The 24542-nt window shown below is 36.5% G+C and overlaps 2 protein-coding genes across 3 annotated transcripts in view; one reads left to right on the top strand and one right to left on the bottom strand.

Moving 5' to 3' along the window:
- RSL24D1 (ribosomal L24 domain containing 1) overlaps positions 1 to 24542 on the top strand; it is a 293765-nt gene that overhangs the window by 211983 nt on the left and 57240 nt on the right. The gene's annotated exons all lie outside the window — the stretch shown is intronic.
- UNC13C (unc-13 homolog C) overlaps positions 1 to 24542 on the bottom strand; it is a 120507-nt gene that overhangs the window by 85372 nt on the left and 10593 nt on the right. For both annotated transcript variants that reach the window (XM_088520613.1, XM_088520606.1), the window contains exons 2-8: positions 17327 to 17349; positions 16724 to 16788; positions 9242 to 9320; positions 6093 to 6164; positions 4480 to 4699; positions 2687 to 2914; positions 960 to 1101 (exon numbers count right to left, since the gene is read on the bottom strand). In XM_088520613.1, coding sequence (XP_088376739.1) covers positions 960 to 1101; positions 2687 to 2914; positions 4480 to 4699; positions 6093 to 6164; positions 9242 to 9320; positions 16724 to 16788; positions 17327 to 17349 — 829 coding nt within the window. The remainder of the gene's footprint in view (positions 1 to 959; positions 1102 to 2686; positions 2915 to 4479; positions 4700 to 6092; positions 6165 to 9241; positions 9321 to 16723; positions 16789 to 17326; positions 17350 to 24542) is intronic.

Genomic DNA, 24542 nt, shown 5'->3' with positions numbered 1-24542 from the left:
AAAACTTCAGCTACACTGAAGCCTACACTGCACTAATTGGCACTGTCGTCAAACTGGTGCCATTCACAGTGAGGAATGTGTTGTATCCTAAAACAGTATTTCCAGGAAAAGGACAGTATATGTGAATTTGGATTTCCTATTCTATAATACCTCCTTCTGAAAGAAGCTCTGGGAGCGCTGCCAGAATCAAGATACAGACCTTATTAAGCAGGTAAGGTTCAAGTGTTCTCATGAACAGAATCAGTCATCTGTTTGCAAAATGCCCCTTATCTGTACTTCCCAAACTACAACTGGCATAAAATCATATTCAAAATCTGAGTCAACGTATTACAGCCTGCAACGCCTACTTTGCAGTCAAGGCTGAACTTCTGTGACATGCTGACAACAAACTACTATTTTCAGTTCAGGGGCTGTGACCAAGGGAAAGGAGACAGGAAGAATCTATTCTTATCTCCAGACAACACTCAGTCCTGGGAAGGTCTGCTGAGCAGTCAATACACACAGCCCATCCAAGAGCCCAATGCTTACCAGGCACTATTCCCCAGTTTCACCGAGGAGTGTGACAGGGTTGATTAAAACCATGTTCAAACTGCACGGTTGATTTCTGAGCCACAGGAAGCCATTCGCATTGCCTACTTTTGGCATCTAAGATCAAAGTATAAACATCTGCTACTGAAGCTCTCTATAAAATAGCAATAAAAAGATTCAAACAAGAGATTCCCCAATAAATCTAACTATAAGCTGTCACACTGCTATGCGACAGTTATAACAAAACTTCCATATTCTCTCCAATCAAAGCTTGCTAATTAATATGCTATGAATCTTCGTAAGATTGGACAACAGATATTTTGAAGGAAGAGACAATACATATTTTCAAGGAAGTAATTATTTCACTCGGCAGCATTATGTTACCTAAAAATAAGTTAAAAACAGTATAAAATAACATCTTCTATACTCACAAATAAAATTTTTCATCCCAGACCGGATTCAAGTTTCCAAAAATAGTCTTTGTTCTCCGCTTGTTTTTGCCAACTTGCACAGTAACATATGGGTCACTTGAGCCAGTTTTGTCTTTAGCTTGCAAGCCCTGAGCACAAAGCACTGCAACAAAAGCAGAGAAATGTGTTTTAGCCCTTGTGGCTCTCATTCACTGCCAAGAAACAAATGAAAGAGAGCAAAAAGCAACAGGAAATGAAGCCCTCAAACTTAGAACTCCTCAAACAAGCTTTTCTAGGTCAATTTTTCCAGACTGTTACTTTAGAGATAGAAAAGGCTTTCTTTCTGCACTGCCTATATAAGGTTTAATAGAGTAATAATTTAAAGATACCCTAAAAAGCACAAAGCACACATTTTCCTTGACATGGATAATTCAGATACTCAAACTTTGTTTTAATCAGCATAGCAAGCAATAAAATGGTGTAGAAGAATTCAGCCCAAGTCTTTCAATTTCCTAAAAAGCAGGTAAAAAATCCAAAATCCACAGTGCAGATAACAGAAATAACCATGAATATCCTGGCAGGTTATAGACGCTGCTGATTCTTCTTCATTTGAGACACAAGTTACGAGCATTTTCAGAACACTATTCTAGACAGGTCAACAGTTTAAAACAGTTGTTATTAACTAGATGTATATATATTTGTTAACATTTATGGCAATTAATAACATGATTATAGTTAATGTATATGCATTTTGTGGAAATATACATACATGTAATTTGATTTTCAATTGTAATGTGGAACACTGGAGATCTTAGGAGAATGCAAGACTGTCAGATTCAGGCCTACCAAACCCAAAACAAGTTACAGCTAAAACAGTTGTCGTAACTGCTAACATCAGCAGTGATCTTTTTATTATTTGTGCATATTACTTAAAACATCTCAGTGGCAGCATTTAGTTAACATTCACTAGTGTCAATCATTTTGGATACTGAAACTCACTCATGTTGTGCTCAGAAAAGTAACTTCAAAAAAAAAAAAAAAAAAAAAAAAGGCATTGTATTCAGCAGATCTGCTCCCTGTGTGAATTTAGTCACATCAGCTGACTTGAACGATACAAGTTTCTGGGGTTTTTGCACATCTCATTCCTGTTAAAACTCTTGGGAACGAACTAGAACGTCTTTTGTCCTTCTCATTCTAAACCAAAATAAATGTTTAGAAGAAAAATGAGTACCCCTCTCGTATTTATGCAGAAAAGCTATGTGCCAACTTAGAAAATCTCTGAGCATGAAGTGGGTGCCCATGTTCCTGCGACTCAGCATCACTGAACTAGAACACCCCCTTAGCCAAGCAACAAGAGCGGATGGGGACACTCAAATAGATGGCATGTAGAATTATAAGATGTGCTTGTCTCACCATTTCAATCGTTAAGATCTCATAAAGGAGATCATCAACTTAACTGTGGAAATTGATCAACCGTGACAAAAAAAAATGGCACAGGAAGAACTGGTAGGACATAAACCAAACCCGAGATGACCATTTACTTCCCGGAGTTGTATAATCCAAAGTAGTTTTTACAACAATTGTAACACACAATATTTCCAGTTAGTATGTTACAAGATCTATCATTTACAGATGCACCAAATTACAGTTTAACACAAAACTCCAGCTCAAATTGTACTAAGTCTTAGTTCAGAACCACCAGACTGGGAAGGAAAGAGGTCTTAAAGAAAACACTATATAGCATTTACCTGTGATGGTTATTTTTGCTGACCATTTGGATGTTCCATCTAAAACACTTTGCTTTGCTGCTTTTGTGTATAGTACAAAATCTTCTTTGGAAATATTAAACATTTCCTGGATCACCTCAAATACCTCTGGTCTATTTTTCTCTCTAATCTTCATTCTTTCTTTCATAGCACTAATAATATTCTGTGTTTTATCTTCTGCACCATGTTTGGAGCTTTTCTCAGCAGCTCCTAAAGTGGAAGGAAAAGGTAAATACATTCACTAAAACATTGGAGCCTCCAGCCAACCCTGAGTAATGCAGTACTCAAGAGATGTGCATTTCATCTGGATTATGCAAAGCCTCTTATGTTTATTCTTGATGACATCTGAAATTACCCACTGATTTAGCTTAATATGCCATATTAACAATCATCTTCAGTTTCCTGTTATACTTTGAAATACTTATTAAATAGTAAAACATCACTACTAATAAAACATCAGTGCAACTTTGCATGAGAAACTTTTCCTGTTTTCAGTTCTCACTACTCATTTAGACCAAAGTCAAGAGAGTCACTTAAGAATAGAGCAGTATTGCCTCTATCTAGCTGAGAAGATATTCTCATTTTCTGCTCTGTACCAGAAGGATTAAGTCCAAAATACTTCACTAAAAAGACAGAGTAATGCATCTTGCATCTTTCTGTGAGAAATCGATATACTCATCAAAAACTACTTTCGTTCCTCAGTCAAGAGTTTGTAGAAACACCCTCAGCTGATAAATCAGCTTTGTTCAGCAGAACAAGGAAAATGAAGCTTTGCAAGCGACCATCTACGATCAGTTTTTCTAGTCTTTAAAATTAAGGTTCTGCCATAATGAGCTTCTCCAGGGTTCATGGCAGTGGGCATAATCATCTTCATCACTATTACTGGGAATGGTAAGTACCACATTGCAGACAAATAGAACAAAAAGTCACAGAAGTTATTTACTTTCTTATTCCATGTTTATCTGTTATATATTATCTTTCTGACTAATATTTCTTCCCTCATAGATACATGATTTGCTATTTTTAAGAGATAAGATCCTGTTTACTGCTTTAGACTTTTACCTATTCCTGTTTTCCTCTAGATACTGCTCCAGTGATATAAACTCTTCTGAAAAAAGGAATATATAGCTACTTGCACTCTAAAATCTTTAAGGTAAATCTGAAAGAAAATCCATCTAACTGATCTATAATATTTTATTCTATCTGGACACTTATATTCACTAAGGCTCCTTTGTTACAACTACTTCAGATAGCAGATTTCGCAGCTGGAAAATTCCATCATTTTTATTGCTAGTGCATTATTTTTATTTATTACAGATAATGTGAAACATTCGGCTTTCTAGGGAGAATTTTAACGAGGTGTTAGGACTGCTAAATGACTGCTGATGAATTGCTCATATAACTATAACATGTATCAGCACTTTTTAGTTTTTTAATCTTTGCTCTGTTCTAAGTCAAAACAAAGAGTGCTTACTTCACATAGCATAAATCAGTATGGATGCTGTCATATGCACGGGAGAGCAGATAACATGCTCATGTTACAAAACATTATTTTGTAATTGACCAGCAACACTCAGCGAATTCTAAGGGCAAAAGCAAAATTAACAGTATATTTCACCAAATTTCTGGCTACTTTTTCAGACCACTGAACAGCAACATGATCCCACTGTTTAATCAAACGATATGGCCCTTCACTTCAGGAAAACTTCGGATGATGCACACCATTGCAAAAGGTGTGAAGCACTGTGAAATGTCAGCCCTCAGGAAATACTCACTCTGCAAACAATCAGCATTTAGGAGGTCTTGGCACTTCTCATGACATTTGACACCACATTCAGTGCATCTCATGCCTTGCCTCGCTATACCCCAAAGCAGACCTTCACACTCGTAACAGTATGTAGGAGTCGTAGCTGTCCAGACTTCAAAGTTATGAGGTGTAGTTGATGACATTGGATAGATCAAAGCCTGCAAAGTCTTCTTGAAAACATGTATTTTCTGTTAAGTAAGGGAAAAAAAATCAAGATTTTGGTTTAAATGTTTCATAAAGTGAACTGGAGTTAAAGCATACTTCATTAGACTTACAATATAAAAAAATATCAATATATGTATTGAAGTATGAATTTATCTTTCAAATTAGTCGTTTTGTCCTGTAATTTGGAAAGGAAGGTTGGAGTTTTTGACTGATTACAGAAATGGGAGAGTTAAGATGTATTCAGTTCAGTCAATTATAGAATCAACAGAGTTCCATATGGGTGTGTGTGTATTTTGATGTATGAATCTCAAATTCATTAGCACTACATTCACAGATGCATTTTAAGTAATTACACAGTAGCTTACTACTGCATATTTAAATGCATACACACACTGCACAGTAGGTACCTACTTATGTATAGTGCTTTAATACTACTATCTGTACAATCTCCTCCAGAAATGAAATTAGATGAATTTTATCCTCCTATTCTGAAAGTAGCACGCTCATTGCTTCTCTCTTAAGAGCCAAAATACCTTTTTACTCATAAACAAGAATGGTCTATACTCTCAAAAACAAATATCCCTATTTGGACTAGTTTAGCTTAGGGACTCCTGAGTAATTCTAGCAGGAGAAAAAATCATTGGCTAGTCACTGATTAGCACTGCAAAAAACCTGAGCCTCAGCCCCTTGGTGCTTAATGAGGTGAAGTCTGATAAACAGCCCCTTAAATTATGAATAGAAAACATAGGCTTATCCATCCCCCACAGTGGTCTGCTTTGCTTAGTCTGCTTTATTTCCATGTACCCAAATTCTTCCAAGTCCTGTTCATTTAATGGGAATAAAGCAAGTTCAAGCAGCCTGTAGGCATCATTCAGCACCACACACTGATATGATTTCATGAGAAATTCTGGACTTGTCCACTTCTAAAGAAATAAACTGATTCTTTTAGAAAGTAAACTTGATTCTTTTTTTAGAAAGAAAGGAAACATATGAAAACATATGAAAAGAGACATCCTGAGGCAAACAGAATTTTTCTGAAAATTTGTCCTTCCGGTCATCATTGCAGTCCGTGAAGACACAAGGTTTGCTGTAGTCAACTGGGAAGCAATATTTTGGAAGCTGTGCAATTTATCGACATGAACTCTATCACCACAGCTACTGCGTTGCTAAGTATAGAAGACAAGGTGATGCTTGAAGAGGAAGTAAGTATGAACATACTGAACGGCTTGGTTTTCTATAAGAAACAAACATTGTGCTTAAGACCCCTGAAAGTTCCTATACCATAAATGCTTATCAACTCAGTTTTATTCGACTGCGAGTATTTAAGGATTAAATTATTTCTGAAAACCTTTGGAGAAAAAAAGAAAAAACACTCCATTATTTAAATTAATTCAATCTGCCACTGCAAACACTTACCATTTCTTCATTGTTTACTGAGGTCCGAATGAGCATTGTCATGGAAATACCAGATTTTCGGGCAGCAAGTGTCTGTTTAAAGCAAATGAAATGTTATTAAAAATTATACCAGAACTTTAGTTGTTGAAACTAATGGCTCCCTAGTGGGGTTTAAACAAAACCGTGGGGAGTTATGAATATCTTTTAGTTTAGTTTATTACAGAGCACAACTTCTAAGGCTTTGGTATATAATGGAAACACTTTTTCCATCATCATTACCACCTTTCTCATCTAAGATGCCACTTCTTATACAGTTAATTCAGGGTTTATGATTCATTTTTTTTTAAACCACAGGTTGGCCCTGTTTTCTGCATTGTCAACTGAATTAATGTGGTACACAGATAGGCAGCCTACCCTAACTGGGAATCTGTTTTGGCTGCAGAAACATGGGAGATCATTTTGTAACAGTCTTATAGTTCAATTTGTTGGTCTGGATAATTTTTTTGTAAATCACTGAGCATTTTCAGAGGTGTGTGTATGTATGTATGTAAAATACTATTTGCCCAAAAATGAGTTTAAGAAACCTTATTACAGACAAAAAAGAACATATTTTTTGTCAAAGACACGCAGTATTCATCCAACGTTCTTAGGTCACTATATCGGCAAATTCTATGGTTCTTAAGGGAAGAAAAAGCCATTCAATGATTACTCCAACTCTTCTATTTTGCCTGCATGATCATACACAAACACCTGTCTAGTCCTTGGTTTTGCAGTTATCCCATTTGCTCTAGCACAGCACAAAGAAAAGCATTCCAAACAAATTATTTTTAATATACAAGAAAGAAAGAAATTATATCTTCCTTAATCTTCCTGTAATTTAAATCTCTCTGTAATTTAAATGGATCCTTGAAGATTAGAGGATATAATGATCAGAAGGAAAAAGCACATGGGGAAATTAGATTTGTGTGTATCCCAAATACTGTTCCAACACTGAACATGACTTGTGCTATCATGAGCCCTCTTGGTCTGACAGAAACAGGTGATATTTGTTTTGCTATACAAAATATTAATAACACTGCTGCATTACTGCATTCTTATTTGCAAAATTGGGCTGCTGCATCCTCCCCTCATCCACCCTAAATCACTCCAAGTATGTCTGTCTTATTCTTTACCTCTCTTCTCCCTAATCCAGCATTTGCTTTGTCGTGCATCGCTGCACTTACAGTGCAGCAGCGTAAGGATGATCAATTACATCACTCACCAACCATCAAGTCTACTGGCTTTGTTGCAAGGATGCAGCATGAACTGGGTCTCTGTACATTACACAGCAATCATAACAAAACTTCAATTATATTTTCCATATTACACTCTTAGTTTTAGGAAATACATATTGGGTCAAAAACTATTTAGGCTTACATCAGCAGAGAATACTGTCTATGGCTAGTGTCATGACCAATTTCTTCCCATTTTATAATTTTAAACATTGACGTAACTTAAATAGATTTTTTTATTTCAAGAGTTTAAGACTTGTTCATTTTCCTTTTGAATGTTTACTTTATCCTGAGAGCATATCAGTCCAATTTTCATAAAGTTTCCCTTGATAATAATTGAACCTGCAGACAGACACAAATTATTCATCTTGGAAAACTAATGATAGAGTAAGAAGTCATTCTTAGGATAAAAAAAAAATGTTTCATCACTGTCCTATTACAGTTAATATATTGATGTAAAATACTTTTCTTTTAAATTCCCAGCAATTTACCATGATTTTATGATATGAATTTGCTATCAGTTTTCCAAGGCTGTCCTTAATAACAAAGTATTTCTCTTTGCTTGTTTGGGGCCATCTCTTGCTTTTACATAAACCTTGTCATTCAAAATAATTCAAAAATATACGATGTGGAGGTCAGACACTCTCATAAACCGTAACTTCACTTGCAGTAAAATTCCTTCTCATAAATAGTTTTTTCTAATCTGCAATAAAAGGTCATCATAAAACACGCCATTTGTGGAATCGGTAAGATTTATGATGATGTTTTGCAACATTTATCAGTATGAAAGCACTTACCATAGCCTGAAAAATCCAGTCAAGAGAGGAAAGAAATTATAAAGAATATTAATAATCCAGTAGATTCGAACAGTATTTCTACACTTCTGAAACAATCATATAAGTAAACACAAAAGGATCATTTACGATGTATCTGACTATAAACAATTAAGACTAAAGCAAAATGTGTTTTAATATATGTGTACAACGGCTGTAAATCACACCTGCATTTTAACTGATAATGGAGCGGCTACTGATAAAAAAAAGGGCAACTTCCAACCACTGCATCTCTACTGTGTCATGAATGGCAAAGAGAATTTTTAATTGATTTTGGAAGTAATTCTGCTATAAAACTGCTGCAGTATAGTCTCTTGTTGCATTTAAGATAACATACCATGTCACAGTTTAGGAAAATAGGCAGATTTGTTAAGAAAACATTGAACTATTATTTGACAAAAGCTTATCTTTTGAAGACAATAACCATTTATTTTGGCTGCCTCCCCTCCAGTTGTCTAGAAATGAGAAACTGGTTTTGGAGTGTGCCACCACCAGACACAGAATATGTATTTCACTGAATTCTGTACTTTTCAAAAGGAAAGTGAGAAAGGTTAACAGCACTTCAAATTCCCCAGAGCAGATAGATTCTACTTAACCTTGTCTAGAATGAAATTCAGAATAAACCACAAAGGAACTTTAATTGTTTTCTCTTTGCTAAAATTTATTTGCCTAGACTATTTTTGCCATTAAGGATAGTGATAAAGCAGATCCCATCACGTAATAGGAAGTAATAGAAGAATCTTATAACACTTCATATCAAAAACGGTTTTAGGGTGGAGGTGGAGAACAAATTTTTTCCCATTTCAATTTCATTTAAAAAAAATCCCAAGCACTAAAGTACAGCTATTTTCATAAGCTAACTCAATATTAGAATGAACAGTTTATTATTCCACACAGCACGTAAATAAGCTTAATTTATAAAAAATACATAAATATTTTCTCAGGTTACTTTTTTCTTATAAGAAGTGCAGACAAACTGTCAATTATGTATACAATAGCAATTGAGATAAAGATTTAGAGAACAAGCAAATGAATAAACAGTTTCATGGCATCAGAGATCACTTACCACATCTCGAACAATGGGAAAAGATTTCTTTCTACGCAGGTCTGGCATGCTATCAATTCCATATAGCCCACGGCCAGCTCTGTGGACAGAAAAAAAGAAAAGTAAGATCTGGAGTTTGCATCCTTGAGAAGAACTGGTTATAATATCCATGTGTATAGTTTAAAAAAAATCCCCAAAAAACCAAAAAACAGTTGTCAGCTAAAGATGATCTTTTTTCATTTTTACAAAAAATAAGGAATGTGTTCTGGCATGGCTGACTTTTCTCACGGCATAGCTCAAATGTCACTTTATAATTCCTAAAGCACGTTATCATGTATTTTAAAAGGCTTGGCAGGGGTTTTCCATCAAAAGGACTTGTAAATTTGATACAAATGAAGTAAAAAACTCTGATTAAATACACAGAACTTTTCATATGATTTCATATGAATGAGGAAAACAGACTTTATTATGTATTAAAATAATTCTGGCTACAATTTTTAACTCGTGGCGTACTGGATATTACTGTTTTCTCTTGCCTCCGATTAAGTTGTTTTATTAAACACACGTTTAATTCCCAATTTTAGATTTCACCTGCAACTTTGAAGGAACAAGAAAGGAAACTTGGAGATACATCATGGAACACAAGACTGGTGCAACAATAGGACCTTGAAGAATACAAAATGCTCCTGTAATGATATGCTTTATTCTCCCAGACACTTCAGAAGAATAGCAACTAGCATACTTGTATTATCCTCCTCAAATTGTTCAACTGTGCATTTCAAAAGATTCTGGGTTAGATGGACATTTGGTCAGTCCTTATATTGCTGCTCCTATCATTTTCAAAAGCCCAAAACCTACAATCATTTTTGTCACAATAAAGTATGTTCTATCTTTACTATTCCTACAGGTTTATGAAAGAAACAGCAATATATTTATTTATATTTATTTCTTTCTTAATTCTCAATAGAGACAAAGCAGCAACTTGGCTTTCTTGCAGCGTCCCAAACAAGGGGCCTTTGAAGAGTTCAGCTCAGGTAAAGCTTAGCCTGGGGGAGAAAGACTGAGAGGGACAATGACATGAGATCACGCTATCTGTGTTATGGGGAGTATTCCAGTTAGTCACTTCTACAATACACTCTTAAATCACAACAACTGAGAAAGGGAAAGCGAACACGGGTGAGTATGTCTATGCAACTTCTCAGGGAACTGGGACTATGGAGCCAAAACAGCTCTACTCAGCCCACATGCTGGTATTTTTCGCAGCTGTCGAAGTTATTAATTCTTCCCACTTTGGAGGACACTAGAAGGGAGACAGAAATGTAATGAAATGGGGTGTCTTCTTGCCCAAAGTCCTGTTTTTAAGATTTTTTGGACACAAGTATAACACCTTAAAAGAGTGATGAAGCAATGAAAGCAAATCTCGCCTAACAAACTAAGGGACAGCCATACAATTAGAAAAAGTGCAAAAAGTAATTGAGAAGCTATCCTTAAGTTCAAAGAATGCTTTTCTTAAATAGTTGTAGATAACAGGGGACAAAAACACAAAATGGCAATTAGAAATAGATTTATAAAACCAAAGTATGAACAGCTGGGGCAAAACCAATACGTAGTATGGCAGAGAGAACACTGAAATTTGTGCTTCAGATGTGAGACACCAATTGCTGTCAAGGGAAGCATTACCATTAAAGCTAGTACCAAAAAGTAATGAGTCAGAAAATACTGATGCACACTCCAATCCTGTAGATAATGTTGCTCCGATGAAAATGCTACTCATCACAGCTGCCAAATATTAAGGATCAAAAGCTAGATGTTATACATTTGTAGCTTTTGAGACATGGAAAAATCCCATAAAGTAAAAAAAATAGCTCTTGTATCCTGTAATAAACAAAGACACTGAACACTGCTTCTCATACGGATTTTAAAAGACTGGATCTAAGATAGGATCATCACACATTCATTTAATCCTTGCAGTTCAACATATCTATGAAGATATCAATAATGATATCCATATTCACAAGATGTGTGCTGGCTTCACTACCAAAGATCTATAGGTTTAACTCAAAGCCTGCGGACTCAAGGGAGTCGATAAGAATCTTTTTCCAAGAATTTTTAAAAGGACTGAGGTTAAACTCTAAAAGCACCATACCCGGCTCTCCCAATACTATTGACCATTTTGGCTTCTAGGAAAGATCTTTAATCTCTGAATATTAGTAACTTAGTCATCTTCTCTTTTTTTTTTAAACATATGGCACCAAACAATCACATGATGAAAAGGGGGGTAAAACAGTATTTCCTAGTAAGAGAAGAACCAAAAGACTTTTGATTTTATATTGAAAATACTCTTCATAATTAAACTTTATTGAGATTATTTTCCACAGTTCTTAAACATACAAGTCTTAAGTAAAGATTTAGAAAGTTAGTGAAAAGATGTCCACAGCCTCTAATTAAGCCCGTAGTTTAAATAAATATTAGTTTTATACTAGGGTATAGATCACTTCAAAAATAATTCCTGTTTCCCTGTACATATATATGGCTAAATGGACCTGAAGTAGTAAACAGAAGTAGGCATAAAAAATTTGGAAGACTGATATGACAACCAGTCTTCTAACTAGGTGCAAAAGTGAAGTTTAACTCATTTCCATTTCAAAATAATGATGAAAACACAAAAAGGTCAGGACTCTCTCAGAGACTGTACTCTATACAGTATTTCAAATTAGGTGAGTACTGTTTTATAGAGTACTCAAACCTATGAAGCTGAAAACCATGCATCTAGAAGTCCCAGGTAGCTTTAGTAACTAGTAATGAACTTGATTTTGTTTCACCGACTCTTTTTTTTTTTTTTAAACTTTTGCTGACTGCCAGCCAACAGCCAAGTTGCAGAATTTTTGTGAAGATGTCATCATGGGCAGGTAAGGAAAAGAGATGTTGAAATGCATCAACAATGGTATATGATAAAGAGAAAATGTAGCCAGGAGTTTTCATAAAAAGAACTATAAGAATGGAACCATAAAGATTAATAAAATTAATAATGGTAATGTAGTCACACTCCTTAAAATATCTGAAGGCTCACAAATCCATACTTGGGTACTGAAAAATAATTTTTGCTGTAGGTGCAAAGTTCATACTGGAGTTGTAAAATTGTAGATAGAATCACAGAATGCTTAAGGTTGGAAGGGACCTCTAGAGATCTAGTCCAACCCCCTGCACACGCAGGGTCACCTAGAGCACGTGGCACAGGACTGCATCCAAGCGGGTTTTGAAGATCTCCAGAGAAGGAGACTCCACAACCTCTCTGGGCAGCCTGTTCCAGGGCTCTGGCACCCTGTTAAAAAATTTTTCCTTAAGTTCCTGTGGAACTTTTGGTGTTTCAGTTTCTGGCTGTTTCCTCTAGTTCTGTCAGTGGCCGCCACTGGAAAGAAGCCGGCACCATCCTCCTCACTACCTCCCTTGAGGTGCTTATAGACACTGATCAGGTCTCCTCTCAGCCTTCTCTTCTCCAGGCTGAACAGGCCCAGCTCCCTCAGCCTCTCCTCATAGGGCAGATGTTCCAGGCCCCTGATCATCCTCGTAGCCCTGCGCTGGACTCTCTCCAGCAGCTCCACATCCCTCTTGTACTGTGGAGCCCAGAACTGGACACAAAACTCCAGATGTGGCCTCACCGGGGCTGAGTAGAGTGGCAGGATCCCCTCCCTTGACCTGCTGGAGACATGACCACTGGCAGAAAATATCAACATTATAGAAGAGGTTACAGGACTAGATTTAGAGCTTTTCTTGGTCCTCAGTGTACTAAAATGGCACCAAAAAAATACCAGCATTTCTCTGCAAATGAAAGTTGGATTAAAGGAGCTAAAAATACCATACTAAGAAATGAAAAAATGAACCAAATCCCTCTGTAGGGGGAAAAAAAAAATCTTTATCCTGGTCAACTGAAGAAGTTATCAGAAAGTTTAATGCTAGACTAGGCTTTACAAAGGCAGTTTATCTACTCAGAATTTGAGCTAGGCTGTGTTTGCAGTGTAAAATGCGTAAGTATTAATTTCAGGCCCACGGGTGTGTGAGTTTCAGGTATGAGGAACACACAAATAAAAAGGTATTCTCACAGCCACAGGATCTAGTTTCTGTAAAGTTACAGGAAGAAAAGTCAGCTGGAAAGAAAGGTGTAAGGCTGTCAAATAAATGTTCACATGAGAACAACATTAAGACTGTTACTGTGACAGCGGAGGGTGAATGAGGAAGGCTGCGTAGAAATCTAGGTTGTTTTTGAGCTCTACAACAAAAACCCCAAGGGGAAAGTGGCAGGAAAAGGTCTAAGCATGAAACTCAAGAAAAGCACAGAAGGTGCACAGAGGAGAAAGGCAACTGGGCCAGACCTAGGTCAGCATCCTGACTGTTTTATATCTCTGGGTAACTGTTAACAGTCTTGAATCTTTTCAAATATAAAAATAACTCTTCTGCTAATGGTATTTTTTCTCTTCAGTGTCTTGTATTTTTAGAAACTATGGCTTTGTCAAACTTATGTGGTTTAAAAATGGGAATAGGAGAAAAGGCTACGTATATACATGAATATTTTTTCCTTTTAGTAGACATATCTAGAGCATGCAGAGGGAACTTTAGAAGGGTGTAAAATGAAAGTTCCTTTTCATCTAAGCTTTGTGTGTGACCAACAAAAGGCATTCAAGGGTAAAACCTAATACTAGATGTCTGAAGACTTAGCCACTCTAGCAAAAAACCTCCAAACCACGCAAATAGAACCTATGTTCCAGCTGCTCTTCAGTTTTACTAAGACTTTACATTTTCACTTCTGTATGAGTGCCTGTGTATTCATGCATTGGGTTTGGTGGGAAGACAGAGGAAAAGTATGAAGGCAGGTACTACGCAAAAGGAGGACTCAGTCCAATAAATAATCTGATCACTTATTTAAGATTTTGACTGGCAATCTGTAGATACAGGCATGAATAAAAGGATAAGAGAAACAGCCATTGCATCTGAAGTGGTTTTATGCACTGGCTGCCCGTACATACGTCCTGGCTACTGGATGCCTTTACAAAGGATTAACACACCTTTTCCTCAGTGGATTCAGTACTGGAATCCTTTAACCCATGATTGGAAGGGAGAGCATAAACAAAAGTAACTTCGGCCTATGGGGTCTCTGTCGATATCAAAAGGTCTCCTTAATTCCGAGACTGATTTTTGGTCTTTAATCTGCTTTTACTAACCAACTAACGAACAAATGTCTACACTCTTGTACTCTGTGGTTCCAAGTTTTACACCTACCCAGGCAATGCATACAGAAATACTGTACTGTCTTACAGCTTCTTGCAGGTATAGGGCTCAATACTTTGTTTCAGTGCTTTCACATACAAACTGCTCACAGAATGTGACCCTTAACATCTACTTACTGTATAGTTTAGCTCTCTCTCTTTCGTATAAACTTAGTTTTTAAATTCTTAAGAATACCTGCTGAAAGGAATAAACAACAACAGTTTTAAGAACTATCTTTTTTTTGCTAGTCCCATACACTAATGCTTCTGAGAATGACAATACTTAATTTCAATTGATGAGAGCTTATAGTGCAGTTGTCAAGATGTCAGATTCCTGCTTCTCAGTGGAGAAATATACTATTATTTGTAGTACCTCATGTCATAAATTATTCCAAACTAAGGGCATCAAAGTCTAGTAGTAAAAACGAGTTGACGTTGCACAGCGCAAGAGAGAAAAGGAGAGTCTACCTTCCTTTGTGAATATGCCTAAAAAAAGTTGATGTACTGAGTAACAGACACTGATGTGTCTGCTTCTAATGTAGATTAATTTTTCAGCAAAGAAGCCAACAAATCCAAGTTATCATACATCAAACTGAAAGTCTATGCGTGAGAGCCATGATTTGCTGTCAGTGTGGCCTTCTGACGAAATCAATGGGTAATTCCATCACAAGAGTCACGTGAACAGAGACATAATGAGCTGATGTTTTTGTGGCTAATATATTACTGAATAGGCCTTTAAATCAATTATCTATCAAGGGAAATGAAACTGCTTCAGATGATGCTAGTCTCACGTTAACGAACAAAGTGAACAAAATGCTAATGAACAAAATATATCAAATGACTTTTGCATTCACAAATAAATACGAAAAAATCTCAGCACTTACACTGATCTGTTTTTAAAATTTAAAGAGATAGGAGGAAGCAGGTTAGTGAAGTACACAGAAGGCCCATTCAAAGAGAGAGAAGTAGTTTTGGGAGAACAAGAATTAGTATTTACTGCTCAAAATATGGCAAAAGTTTTGGAACTTAGGTCATGAGAGAATTCCCTTTCCTGACTTTATGTGAAAACTGCAAAGAAGCAAAGTAAAAGCAAACCAGGTGTCATTTGGGAGCAAGGAAAAAGAAGTACACTATCATTTTAGTCTAGTGTTAAAGAACAAGTTACTAACAAAATTAAACAATTATCTTTTACAACATTTAAGTGTTTCACACTTTCACAGCAACAAGTCCTGTACAATGTAACTGATGGTCTACTAGTTTTTATCGCACCAGCTAGCAGCAGCTTTTCCAGCTGGGTAACGAAAACCCTAGGGGGTGGAACGAACAACACAGAAACTAGCTAAGCCACTGTAAAGCTGAATGTAGACCTGAACTTGTATCAAGTTGTTTGATGACAAGCACAAATGTTGCCATAATTAAACCTTCTACAGCAAGGAATTATATCGAGTAGATTAGTGCAATTAGTATCAGCTAGCTAAAAAAAAAAGAGGTCACAGAAAAGCTTAGTACAATCCAGATTCTGTTGTCTACTCTTAAGACATCCAAATTAGAAGATTTAATATAAATTAGATAATTTGATCTCATCTCCTTAACTCTAACACAAAGCATCACCGCGGGAAACTGTGCTTACATAGTCTGCCACCAAGGAGGTAATATCCTTTTTAGATATTTAAGATTAAGAAATGGTAAATTTATCCCATGGCTTTTACTCTCTTTTATTATTCAGTTTGGAAGTAGAAAAGGAATTCAAAAGAGAAAGGAAAGATTTTCCGCAAAAGAAATTCTAGAGACAAATTCAGGGTAACTATCCAGAGATAACCAAACAAGATATCCAAGCTTCTGCCATGTTCATTCTCTTTCAGCAACTGAAATAAATCTATTTTGCCTTATTAGATTTCAAATATTAGAATGGTACTGTTATATTACTACACATTTATTAAAATGCAGACACAGAAAACAACTCACTGTACAGAGGTACAAAAATTTTGCCCTCCAGTTGACCTGTACAGCTGAACTGCTATACAAGTTTATTTTGAGAAGTAAAAAAACAAAAAAAGAAGATAAAAACGGAAGAAAAAAAGAAGGAAAGAAAGAAAACACTTCCAGACTATGACATTGATTACCTTGATTTTGAAACAGTTCTATTTTTGTAGAAGATTTGGAAACAAAAGCAAACCTTAAAAAAATTACTACAGTATAACTTGCAGCTAAACCAAGAATTCACAGCCATATTTGTACTTACCCAGCAAATGCCTGGACTGCATAAAGCTTGGATGTATCCAAGGAACTTCCACTTACTATCCGAGCCTTTAAGAACGAACAAACAAACCAAAATGATGTACAGTCACTCAGGTGTTCTTTATAAGTTTGGGACAAATTTTAAAACATAAAACACCTAATATGAAAAATGTTAAGCAGGGTCAGCTCCAGGCCAAAGCTACATTAACTAACTATTGCTTTGGAACACATTACAGTAGCATTCAGCATTTAGTAAAACAACACTGGTAGAAACCATGGGAAGGTATTAGACACTGCTTCCCACATACTGTTGCTCTAAGTCTGAAAGACTATGCATTATAGATAGTAATTAGAGGCTAAAATCTCAGATATCATGTTTGACAGTAGCAGACCCCTGTGCTGGAAATTATGATAAGCACAACAGTGAGGTTTATTCTGTTTATAATGTGTTTATGCAACACATTTGCAATACACTCAAAGGAGAACAAAAGAATGGAAAGCTGGGAAAAACATGCAATTTTCACAACTAAAATGAAGGAACCAGATCAAATAGGTCACAAACATCAACAAATTACATGATCCCTATAATAAATACATGATTATAAACCTTTTCATCCACAGAACTGCTATCTGAAAGAGAATTGGGAAGAACAGGAATATAGGTTAGACAAAATGGTTTCTAAAAATATCACTTATGCTATGAAAAGCTTACTATTTTCATTTGTTAATGCAGGAACAAAAAGAGAAGCAGAACCTGAGTATAGTCAGTTTTTCTACTGCAGCAAGATCACTATCAATATATTTTGACAAGAAAGAAAAATCGTTTCCACAAATAGCAACCCCTTTCACTTATGTACGTCTGGTTGGACATTATATAGTTTATACATCCCATTTCAATGTAATTGCCAGGTTTTCAGATAATTCTTAAAAGAAATGCATATATTTAATACAGTACAAGTGTTCAAATTAATTCTCATTTACAAGAAAAATGAAATGACAGCTACACAAATGATCTTCACCCCAGGTCATAACTACCATATAAAAATGATGGTTGTATGAATTTAAAATATATATAATTAAAAATTGCTTAATGCAAATACAGAAGCTATGGGATGACAAGAAAAGCTACCTCCAATTTCACATCCTGTCAATTTTAAAATACCCGTAGTTTCAAAATATTTTTATATACTATTTCATTAGCAAGTTTCTGCTTAGTTTGGACACTTCATATCATAGACTGCACACATGGCCCTGCATTGCTTCAACTGTCACCTCACTGATCTTTTTTTTTTTCCCCTTCCCCAAAGCAAAACATATTTTCTACCTACGCCTTAAATAGCCTCAATATTTTTCAGATGTTTGGAGATACCTCACACCACCTTAAAAAATGACCATCTATACCACAGACACACACAGTGCTTTATGACATTTTTAATGACATTTTTAAACAGTTTTACCTAGCATATCACAACTACATGTAGAAAAAATATCTTGCCAAGCGTTAAGGTGAATACACTGTAGTACTCATCACCCAGGAAAAACAGAGGCTCTGTTGTTGTACCACCAATTTTAGAGGCTACTTATGTGATCAGTATGGAGCATGTGCACAAGAGCAGCCACAACAGAACCCGCAGCTGCTAAGCTGCTCAAAAAATGTTGCATTGGCCTGACTATATGTGGTTTTGTATTACTCAAGAAAGTAAAACAGGGTTGAACTACTAGGTATTAGCAATGTGCTAAGTCCAAACTTCAATCCACAGAAAATTCAGTTTTGCAACAGTCTCTCCTCCTTTGGGAGTGCAAAAAATTAGCCAAACTAGCTTGACCATGTGTTAGCTTTTCATAGAATCATTAAGGTTGGAAGGGACCTCTAGAGATCATCTAGTCCAACCCCCCTGCACACGCAGGGTCACCTAGAGCACGTGGCACAGGACTGCGTCCAACGGGTTTTGAAGATCTCCAGAGAAGGAGACTCCACAACCTCTCTGGGCAGCCTGTTCCAGTGCTCTGTCACCCTCACTGTGAAGAAATTTTTCCTTAAGTTCCTGTGGAACTTTTGGTGTTTCAGTTTCTGGCTGTTTCCTCTAGTTCTGTCAGTGGCCACCACTGAAAAGAAGCCGGCACCATCCTCCTCACTGACTCCCTTGAGGTATTTTATAGACACTGATTAGATCCCCTCTCAGTCTTCTCTTCTTCAGGCTGAACAGGCTCAGCTCTCTCAGCCTTTCCTCACAGCACAGATGTTCTAGGCCCCAATCATCCTTCTTTCATATTTATTACATCATTTTCCTTTGCAGTTAGTACTTGAAAAGAAATGCACCAGTCTAATGGACTCCTTTCTCAATACATACTGTATATATACAGCATGCAACTGAATGCAAATTTCCCAGAAAGTTTTTGAACATTCCTAGTTTCTCGAAGAAATGGCCATGTCTTCAGAGACAAAGCTTGTTTCTACACTGCTTAGCACTTAACTCTTCTGAATTCAGCATGGGTAAAATAATTTCAACTGTGAAGGAGTTTTGTTAGTTTAGAAACAAACAGGGAAGTAGGCAGAAACAACAAGCATGTCACTTTAGCAGGCAAGACTACAAGAATCGAGAGCAGTGTTCTTTGATGTAGACAGGAGACAAATTGTGATAAAGCACAAGACCCCTGACTACTTTGATCTATGGAATACAAGGCTAGACATTTCAGATACATCTGTAGATGGTAATGATCGACTTAAATGAGCACGCATTTTAGCAAACGACTAAAGTTTAGATAAACAAAAAAGTTTATGCATGCACGAAGAACAGTGCAACATTCACTTCGTTAACCCTGAGGGATGATTCTTATTTTATTTCCATTAAGTCTTTTTATTTTTACTCTATGGAAACTGAAGCCTTACTTCTTACTGTATGGAAATTGAATCCTGATGCAACCCCGTAAGAACTAAGGAGGTAATTATTTCTATACAAGATTTTGACATCTGATGTATTTAGTAAATAAATGGCATTATTTGTTTCCACAAGCGAGTGTAAATACTCATTTCAATCCAACCAGTGTTGGACATACAAACCTGTCTCACTGCCTGCTTATAGCAACTGTATTCATTTTATACAATCAGAGAACAGGAGAAAGAACAATAAGCCAACCTCCTCTGAATTCTGAAACAATTAATTTCAGACAATTCCGAGATCAATACATAATTGCTAAGAAAAGGAAATAAAAGACGAAAAGTGAATACAAATAAAAGCAGCAAATTAAAGTAGATTGTGTGTCCCAAAAAAAACAAAAAACCAAAAACACAAAATAAGCTACGCTGAAATAATAAGTGCTGTGCCCAGAAGCTAAAATTATCACTACACAACCAAATATTGCAGCAGCTCAACCTAGAGGGTGTTCTGTTGCAGAAGCACACTCTAGGAAGATATGCTGTATAATGCTTAAAAGATATTATTAAAGCTAGTACATCAGAAGACATGAGTGATGCTTGTCTGATACAGAGAAGGTCAAACTTGAATAAACGTTGGTTGACAGCAGAAAGGGAAGAATTGCTGCTAGCAGTTTACTAGCAATGATGTAGAAAAAATCACTAGTGGATACACTAAGAGCCAAACTAGGAGATCAGCTTGGTGAAGATGAACAGCCATTTCTGTCTTAATCGTAATTGGTCTGTAAATCTAGATAAAAACAAAAAAGGTATGCTGTAAAAATCATCTCTGCTGCTTATAGCTCGAGTCCCATTTGACTTTTAATGGGTTGTTTACTATCGCCTTTGAACAGTTACTAAATACTCCTAACCAATTCTGAAATTTGCCTCTAAAAGGATAAAAGACTGTCTTCCAAAAACAGTACTTCATCACTGAATGTGATAATAGTGCTTCTCAATTTCTGATAGTCTCAGTCCCCTTGAAGACTGGGTTTTCCTGAGTGTCTCCTCTTGTCATCTCAGAATGAGAGGGTAAAATACAAAGTGCTCTGTTCAGATCCCATAATAGAGTGAAATGGTGAAGCATACGTTATCCATCAAGGATAAATATTTTATCTGTTTCAATATAGTGACAAACATTAAATTCAACAAAAAACTAATTAAAGTCCAGGAAAGCAAACCAATTAATGGGTTATGGCCTCTTCCACATCTTTCTACAGAACACAGCAAGCATCCCCACATGATATTTGACTTCAATCACTGTGTCATTAGTCTTACTTGCAAGCTCAGGTCCCTTTATGTTTCTTCTAAAGAAATCCAAAAAAACAGACATTTGCTTTGACACCTGCTGTGAGAGTAGTTCCTCAAGACTCTTAATGAAAATAATAAGGAAATCACATAAAATTTATAAGAAGTAACAGCATAGACAAGGACTTTACTGTAATACACAGTTTGGTTTGAGGTACCAGTAGAAACAGAGGTGACAACCGGAGAGGAACTCAAAATGGCTGCTCAGAACATAGGCCTAAGCTGTCAACCACCTTAGCCAGCAAGGACCACGTCTGCAATAACGAGCAGTGCAGTGCTACAGGTACAGATCTGCAGATCAGAGCAGTTGCTGCTGAAGATCCAGTGTCCACAATGCAAGTGTGTCAGCAGTACTTACACTTACTTCACACTAGCTATAACCTGGTCCTGTGGCTGACAGCCATTAGCTACTGAACATGAGCTGTAAGCTCAGAGAGCATCTCTTGGTTTAGTTTCATCTGAAAGAAATCTGCACCACGCACTCTGAGACTCCTAAGTGATAGAACTAAATCTAGTGAACTGGTAAGACTAGGAGATTTGCTTCAAAGTGTATTCCTGATCCAAAGCAAAATACTACCGGTGACAAACACTTAAGTCATAGAGATATCCCAGTGCTCAAGATCAAAGCAAATCAGAACACCTGAGAAGTAATGCATTACCTGCAATACTGGCACTACCTAACAATTACCCCACTGATCCTGTAGGTCACTACATATTTGAACTCAATATGAGTATTTGGTGAACCAATAGGCTGTACTAATAACTGGATAGATATAGCTGATTTATCTTTCTTGGTGCTTAAAAGGTTTAATCATCTTTTAAAATTTACGTATCATTCTAAATACCAAGCTTGTTTATGTAAAACTTATCTGACTCTTAGACAATTTTTCTTCGGGTGCCTCTCTACACATAAATAACATTATATAAGTTCTTAAGTATAACATAAGCATATATATATATATGTTAACTAAATGGTTATACTGTTCACTGAAGGGTTAAAATGCTAATAAAGATGACCAATAAAAGATTTACTCCACAACCTTGGTCAACTGCTTAACTTAAAATTACCTCTAAACCTCTAACTGCTTTGCAGTAAAGTGGGAGAAGACAGACTAAATTTTGAGCAGTTAACCATCAGGGAGATTGATCATATGAAGATCTGTGAAGTTAATGACCAAAAAAAAGTCTTTTAATGGTGACACTGCTCTCACTTATCAGTAGAATTCAATACAGAAAGGCTGTCCACCATTTTCACAGAAGAAAAAAAGATCTGCTTAACCAAGTCACTGCCACCCCTGAAAGCATCACTGTCCTCATAGATACTACCCTAAGATTATACTACCACGAAAATTCCCTTACCAGCAGTAATCTGATTCTTAAAACAGATGGTCTTGAATTTCCTTTCCTGTAGGTGAGAACATGCGTAATCATGTTATAAAACATGCAGTGATCTGCTCTGCTTGTGCTTGTTTTTAAAGCTTAGGTAAGCATGATTTTCTTCTGTGGAATTCCAGGATCATCTGCAAATGTCCCACCAATCTCTCAATTTTCCAGTTCTGAGCTGAGCTGCTATATTTTCTCAAGTAAGTGTCTTTTGCCTAAAGAAAAAAAGCTAGTACACCATCAAGTCTTTAATGCTTTTCCGTCGGTTGCTGTATTGATTATCAAAATGCAGCCAGGAGCACCCAAACTGCTTTGGAATCACTCCCACTGTCTTCCATTTTGTTCACTTTCCAGCTCCTTCTACAGCCTTCAAGTGAGCAACCAGAAGATGCCCAAGCAAAGGGTACCAGAATGTGGCTTGAACTGTGTCTGCTTTCCCTTCCTTCCTTATGCACAGAGGAACTAAAACTTGCATTGAAAAGCTGGTCTACATGCAGAGTACGCAGTCTGCATTAGATTAAAGCAAACCTACAAAAAAGTTCCCAAACTCCTCCCAAAAATCCACAAGCTAATCACAAAAAGGTTATTTTATATGACTGAAATACATTTCTCAGATTAATTTAAATAGCAGATTAATGGAAGATAAGCAAGTGTTACAGGTAAACACAGGGACCTCAAGGACTGCAAACCTGCTTATCAATTAATCAGAAAATCAGGTCTGAATACAGTAATCAAAATTTACTTTTATGATGGAACTCAGGCCCGCATTAAGACTACATGTAAACTAATAAGGATTCAAGTCTTGAATAGGCAACTTTCAGTGACACCACTGTGAACCAATGTACTGTATATTTGATTCTTATTGCCCTCTCTGTTGCTTATTACTGCTTCTCTGGTAAGTGCCAAAACCACCAACCAGCTTCCCGCTGCTCCAAGTTGTAGAAGCAGTGACTGCTGAGGGCGGCAGCAATTCAAAGCGATTAGAGGCAAAAGGAAAGCTCCTTTAAACGATCATACCTGGAAATCAACCACAGTACAATTCTGAGAATCGCGCATTCTAGCAGAAGCTATTCCTGTAATATTGCAACACGAGATGCTGAAGGCATACTTTTTTTTTTTTTTGCACCTAGATAGAGACTTTTAAATCCCTTAAGATTCGTCTTCTTCTCTAGTCTCTATTTCTCTCAGAGATGCTCAAGGGAGTCTAATATGGCAGTCTCAGGGCATTGCCCAGGGTCACTTCAATCTGCCAGGAGGTTTGCCTGAGGAATGGAGTTACATTAATTACTAATAGCACAACTTCTTCCTGTTGTTTTTACTTGGTGCCAGAGGAAATCATTTTGAAGCCACAAAGCTATGACAAGGCACACTCTCCCTGCCTTCTGCATGTGTTTAACTGCTGTTGTGAACACTGAAGTGGTATTCACTGGCTTGTATGTGGAACATAGGGAACAGGCTGTATGTAATGCTAAAGCAGACTTTACATGTAGTAAAAAAATAAAGTAGTTTTTACATGAATCTTTGAAACTTTCTCAAGTGTATTTTCACTCAGTGAAAATACTTAATATAATCGGTATTAAACATCAGAGACTGAGAAAGCAGAAACTATTAGGATTAGGTAGTAGAAAGTATAATTGCATACATGTTTCTAAACTGATAGGATTTCAGATTTTATACTACAGATACTTGAGAGAACCAAGTTTGTTTTCTTAAGATTCTATCTACCGTTCACTCATCTTAGAGGCAAAAAGAGTATTTGTATTTCTTTCTGCTTAGAACATGGAAACAAACTGTGCTCACTAAGATAACAGACTGTAAAGGAAAACACTGGCTCCTAGTATAACCTTGCAGTTCTGCTGTCCTACATGGAAGTTCCTGGTTGATAAATGAGGTCAAAAGTTCTATTAACAACGCTCTGATGTGGGAGATTGTAGTAATGAGCATGCACATTCACTGCAAATTGAAAACATTTGCAGCAGTTCAATAAAAACATTTCTGTTCAGAGCTAAAGAGCATTCATTTTTATTGATACTTTGGTGTTAGCATCATGTCATATCATCACTTAATGCTAAAATAAAAGCTTTAAAAGATGCTTTAATCACTGAACTATATAAAAGTTAAAAGAAACAGGCAAAAAAATACTTGAAAAACAGCTGAAGACCTGTCTAGCATTAGAGCATCTAACACTAACTTCATGATAAACAGGAAAGAGATCACA

This window comes from Tinamus guttatus, unplaced genomic scaffold (genome assembly GCF_059628265.1).
Source record: "Tinamus guttatus ecotype Peru unplaced genomic scaffold, ASM5962826v1 Tinamus_guttatus_pri_ptg000004l, whole genome shotgun sequence".
In the NCBI taxonomy this organism is placed as follows: domain Eukaryota; kingdom Metazoa; phylum Chordata; class Aves; order Tinamiformes; family Tinamidae; genus Tinamus; species Tinamus guttatus.
Note: the sequence above shows the minus strand (reverse complement) of the source record. Positions and strands in the feature narration are given on the sequence as shown.